This window comes from Cynoglossus semilaevis, chromosome 17 (assembly GCF_000523025.1).
Source record: "Cynoglossus semilaevis isolate Cse_v1.0 chromosome 17, Cse_v1.0, whole genome shotgun sequence".
Classification (NCBI taxonomy): domain Eukaryota; kingdom Metazoa; phylum Chordata; class Actinopteri; order Pleuronectiformes; family Cynoglossidae; genus Cynoglossus; species Cynoglossus semilaevis.
The window spans coordinates 336,733-342,747 of record NC_024323.1 but is presented as its reverse complement, the minus strand read 5'-3'; the positions used below and the strand labels follow the sequence as shown (position 1 = coordinate 342,747).

At 36.7% G+C, this 6,015-nt stretch overlaps 1 protein-coding gene across 1 annotated transcript in view; it reads right to left on the bottom strand.

The window, feature by feature from the left end:
- Window positions 1-5,038: 5,038 nt before the first annotated feature.
- The window catches only part of fam83fa (family with sequence similarity 83 member Fa), a 13,908-nt gene continuing 12,931 nt past the window's right edge, over window positions 5,039-6,015 (bottom strand). Inside the window, exon 6 of the mRNA XM_008329139.3 lies at window positions 5,039-5,647. Within this exon, the coding sequence (XP_008327361.1) occupies window positions 5,601-5,647 (47 nt within the window). The 3' untranslated portion in view covers window positions 5,039-5,600. The remainder of the gene's footprint in view (window positions 5,648-6,015) is intronic.

Genomic DNA, 6,015 nt, shown 5'->3' with positions numbered 1-6,015 from the left:
GTTCATAATCTCCAAACACACCCAGCCATCTGGAATATTCAACTGAGCCTACTGCCAGAAAACTACGGCACAAAGAAAACATTTACCAACACAGACGGGGAAACTCCTCCAATCTTCACACATTTGAAGAAAAAAAAAACAAAAAAACAACCTCATTCTCTCAGGTCTCTGTCACACTTCCCCCCCTCCGCGTTGATCAGTCTCACTTGAAATATTGTCTCACCTTGCTGGTATGCCACACCATGGCGTACCAGCAAGGCCTTAAACAGTACCAGAACTTATTTTTTGATATATATATTTATAAATTATTAGAAAATAATCAGGAGTAGTCTTTTTTTATTCATTCATTCTGAGTTACGTTGTCAACTTGAGTGATTTGATTGGCTCGTCAGAGGACGCACACTCTTGAATGAAAGCAAACAATATTTAGCGACAGACTGGACTTTTAGCATTAGCATTTAGCCTGAAATGACTTCAAACGTATGCCATGAAGAGGACTGGACAGACTGGACATTTAGCAATAACTTTTAGCCTAAAGTGAATTAAAACTGTATGCCATAAATAGAACCGTACAGACTGGACTTTTAGCATTAGCATTTAGCCTAAAGTGAATTAAAATGTATGCTACAAATAGGACTGGACTTTTAGCATTAGCATGGATAGAAACCTAAAAGGACTTGTTGTTAGACCTGGAGCGCACGGATAATGGGTGGAGTAATTGAACCCAACTTAAGGAAGGAGCGAAGGATGCGTAATCAGTTTTGGTAAGCGTTTTGTCTTTTTAGTAATATTGTAATTGTATTTTGTTATTATTTATGCTTTTGTGGTGTACATTACATAGCATCTGTATCAGTATTACGCTCACTTTAGCAATGGAGTTATTATGGCTGCATAAGTTATTTAGAATATAACAACTCGTTTTACTGCATTTCTGCATATCCAGATCTGTTTACTTGTGTTTTTTTATTGTGCCTCTCCACATTTGCCCTTGTTTTCTCATTCTTAGTTGGATTTTGAGTTTGAGTTTGAACTTTTTTTCACCGTAGCAACACATGAGGCTGAAATACAAATAAATAATAAAAAATACATTTGTACCATTGATCCCATATTTGGGGAAATAGTTGTGTTAGAAGCAGATATGCCGTTAACAGGCTGCCCCTAGCAAGCGCCAAGACTCTCTACTTTCTGCTTCCGAGGCAGGCGTGCTAACTGCTGCACTATGGAACCCACTTCTGATTTGATAAATACCGTGAAAATCTGTGACTGAAAGCAGCGAAAACCGAGAAGAAAAATAATGTTCTTCTTAGTTTCAAAAGAAATGGCAAACATAGTTGCAAGCATACGCACACTGTCTCCACTCATTCTGCTGTTCAAGGTCTCAATGTTATTATTCCGCTACCATCTACAGCTCAATGCTGCCATGACTCCATTCAGACTGGAAACCTTTGTTTGCCTTTGCAGAAAGACGTCATCAAAAAAAAAAAAACATGTTCATGCTGCGGAAAGCTCAGCGGAACCATAAGTGAAATATAAAACCTGAAAATTGGAACCCCTTTTGAGGTGTAGCTAACGATGATCTAGAACTCAAATTAGATAGAAGTGATAGAAGAAACGTACAAAAATACAGCATCCAGAGAAATCATTCTCTTTTATGCTCTTTTATGCAACCATTCGTGGTAACTATGTTACAGCTTAGAATGAGTCATTTACATAGTATTAATGTTCTAAACCTGTTGTCCATACATTACCTGCCTCTTGGATGCCTAACGGAGAATGAAATGCATATCAGTAATACCAAAATGTCAGGGATGTCTGATATCGGCCTAACTGATATTATCGGCTGATTACAGTAGTCCCTCGCTGTTTCGCGGTTCATCTTTCGTGGATTCGCGGGTTTTTGAAAAATTGTTTATATAAAATATACCGTGTCCCAGATTTGGATCTGTAAGAGATGTCACAGGAATGGGACGACGATATGATTCGATATATATATATATATATATACATATATACATATATATATGTATTAGGAATGTCTGCTATTAACTTTTCGCTGATTATGCCGATATTATCCGAACACTTAGTTTCCGATTGCGATATCAACTGATACCGATTTAGGCCTGTTCAAACCACTGTATGAGTTGCTGGCACCAGCATTCTGCTAACTAAACTACATATACTGTACTACATGCTGCATATTAAAATAGATGAATAAAATGAACTGCAATGCTGCCACCTAGTGACCTTCACTTTCATATTTCATATTTGTGTTATCGGGTTTTCATATCATAATATCGATATATATCTATATATATATGTATATATATATATATATATTTATATATATATTTATATATATTTTTATATATATTTTTATATATTTTTATATATATTTATATAGTCAACAGCTGAAAGGCTATACGTCTGATTAATGCCCGTAGCATCAATCTAAGAAATAAACTGCTTTGTTTAGATAACGTACTTATGTCGTGAGGTCCAAAAAAAAAAAAAAAACACATGATTGCAAAAATATGTGCGTTTATTTTTAGCTTTAAACTACATGGAGTTCTAGACAAAAGAAATGGTTTTGCAGCAAGCTTACGCTTCCCTAGTGTTTCGAAATAAGCCTGTGCTCATAACAATAATATACTTACATCAAGGGTAAGGTTTTTTTTTGAAGACGTTTCACCTCTCTTTCAAGAGGCTTCGGGCTTATTTGCATTTGTGAGCTACTCTGAAGGTTAATTACTTTTTTCCCTTCTTCGTCTTTCTCCCGTCCCTCATCAACTGGAGTACTCACACATGCGATGATAGCAGGTTGAAAACTTTTCTTGCAAGCAACAAGAAATACATTTAGGCAATTAGGCGTAGCATTTGTACACAGGCCGGGGGACTTGATCTTAGTATACTTTTAATTGACTGTGATTGAATAGACCAACTAGCTTTTTTTTTTATATAGCTTTTTGTTCAGACTTACTTTAACTTATGTGGAATTGAAAGATGAATCTTTATTTAAATATATATTTTGTTTGGTGCAAGTAATTATTTTTTTTTATGTGCACCAGTGCACCTTTACCAAAAATATATAATTCGAGCCCAGAATATATCGCACCATATTATTATGAATTGCCCCAGAGTATAAATCCCACCGGGCCAAAAAAAGAAGAAGAAAAACTACATATATACGTATATATGTCGCTCCGGAGTATAAGTCGCACCAGTGCCCTCTAGCGGCTGTCAGTGTGAAAATAACAAGCACGTTCATTTTCATGGGTGCAGGAGTAGCAGATACTGGTAAACAAGCCTAGAGTGCCCTCTAGCACAAGGATGACAAAACTGCGATTTTTAGTTCTGGAAAATATGGTAGGAACATATATTTTCAGTTTTTATTACCTCCTTGCATGGAAAATATGGTAGGAACATATATTTTTGCATCAGATAATATTCAATGGTGGTGTTTTATTACTGATTTTCCCAGCCCAGAAAAAAAACTGTGTGTAACTTGTCAGTTGGCCGGAGCAGTTTTTTCAGTGTAGTCTGCCGTAACAGTTTTCACAGAAAAAAATAGTTACTGTACACCATTATTACCACTGACGCCTCTCATGATTAGTAATACTATTGGGCTCTGGACTGTGGATGAGCTACAGAACACGCCAGCCTTCTTTTGGTTCCAGTCAAGAAGTAGTTGTGACGGAATGGTCTACACTGCAGCTGCAATAGTCGTCTTATTCAGAACTATTTCTGTCCCTAGGTTGAAGTTTTGGTTCTTTTTTTTTTTTTTTTTTTTTCTTTTTTTCCACACCCACGGCTCCTCGAAAGCTTCCGCAGCAGACTGGATGCCAAATATCTGCCAAAAATCCTGTCGGGATTTTTAGGACAAGTTTGAGCTGCTGGATGACATTTAGGTCGAGAGGACAAATGGAAAAATATCTCCAGGGTTACTAATGCTAATACTACTGCTATTACTACGTCTAGTAATACTAATACACGCGTTATTGTGGAGTAAACTAATATTTGCATTTAGTCGGGGCAAAGAGAAAGTCTGTTCAGTCTGTGTTCTGTGATTACAGTCTCACTTGTGTCACCTGGTGCCCTGGGTATATATGCCTCTCTCCCTCACTCGGTCTTTGTCGGATCATTGTCATGTTCTATTTATGCACTCGTTGTGTATGTTGTGCCTGCCTCTTTTTTTTCACACTATCACTATCTGTGCTGCACTTGTCCACCTCTGGTCTTCTTGTTGAGTTTGAGTTTCCCTCAATGTGATCAACTTCATTTCAACTTTGAGCCGTGGTCCATCGACCAGAGTATACTGTATTTCGGGGCTAGGGAATCTTTTTTTTATGAGATGTCTACTGTACGGTTATTTAAATATTTGACTTTGTTTTTATGGCTGGTGAATATGCTGCAACGAGGATGTCTTTTGATGGCAACGTAACAAAAATAGATAGCAACAACAAGTCAAGTAACCAAAAAAAGTACCAGACAGAAAAATGACAATAAGTAGTTAAACACAAATCACCAAGATCAGTTTATATCCGCTCAGGTCGCGTCCTTCCCTACTAATGCTACCGGCAACGAAAAATAAAACAAGCATCACTGTTTGGTAAATGATAAAACAAACAAACAAACAAACAAAAGAAGAAAATGCTGCATACGTATTATGTATTTCTCACAGAGAAAACAGATGTGAAGGGCAAATTATAATTATATAACTAATTATATTACCCAATATTTTTTTTAATTATATATTTAAGTATCCATTCATATAGGACCAATCGTTAATCCCCTAGTGGCCAGATAGGTGCTCTGGACATCTTGCGTCCCGGACAGATCAATATTGTTATTATTATTATTATTTTAATCAATAAATAATTGTAGTAAGTCAATAAGTTATACATTGAACTGGTTAATATACGAGTGGTTGTTTGTCCACAAGATGGCGCTAGAATATCATAAGCGTTTGTGTCGACCGTTTGGTTATTTGTAAATGACGTAGAATAAATTTGACATTGCGGCACAATTTTTTTTTTTTTTTAAAGTTTATTTTTTTTAAAAAGGTTATTTACTTTTCACCATGAAAATCTTGTCTCAAGTGAATTTATATTGCTCAAGAATCACATTTCATGTCATACGTTTACATTCGCACACAACACAACAGTCACAGCTCCACAGAGTCAGTCTACCGACACTTTAGTCTTCTGCCTTTGTTTCCCCCTAGACATTGGAAGGTGAAATTCAGGGACAACGGCAAAACCTGATCACATTTCCTGTTGCCCTGGCAACAAAGACGTGACGTCATCCTCCCACCGAGGCTGTCCAGGTTAATGTCGGCTCGCTGTGGCTTCAAAACAAAGGAAGAACACTTAGACTGCGAAACAATGTTGAACACTGAAAAGGACAAAGTCTTTGAAAACGTATGTAGCACTTTCAGCTGCGGGATCGTTGGATCCTCTTCCGCTTGTTGTCACACGGTCAAATAAACACCAACAGACACCCAGCGACGTTTTTTTCTTGTAAAGGAAAGGTGACACTGTCATTCCCATACGCTTGCATAAATTTGAGTACTAAAATCCTAAACAAAATGACAGAATCTTGTTTCAGGACTGGATGCAGTTCTTCTTTTGATGACGTCGGCCTTTGTGTCCTGTTCAAACACAAAAGAAAGATTAAATCGTTATGACTTTTATTATTTTCAATTATTTGAAATTAAGTAGCTGTATAACTTAGCTGTATAACTTTGCTTGACCTGAAGTTAGGGAAGTTTTTGTTCAACTTATTATTATTATTTGGATGTTGATTTTAAATATCTTTGAATTAATGACATTTTGTCAAACATAACCATGATCAAAATAACTGTAATTAAGCAATATTTTTGTTTCGTGTTTGTCTTCCGTGACGTTAATTCATGTTGATAAGACATCCAATTTAGACAATTCTCATGAAATACTATGGGCCCTCTAATTGCGTTCCAACACCCACCGCGAAAAGGGAAAGTCCGCGAAGTGGAGGCGA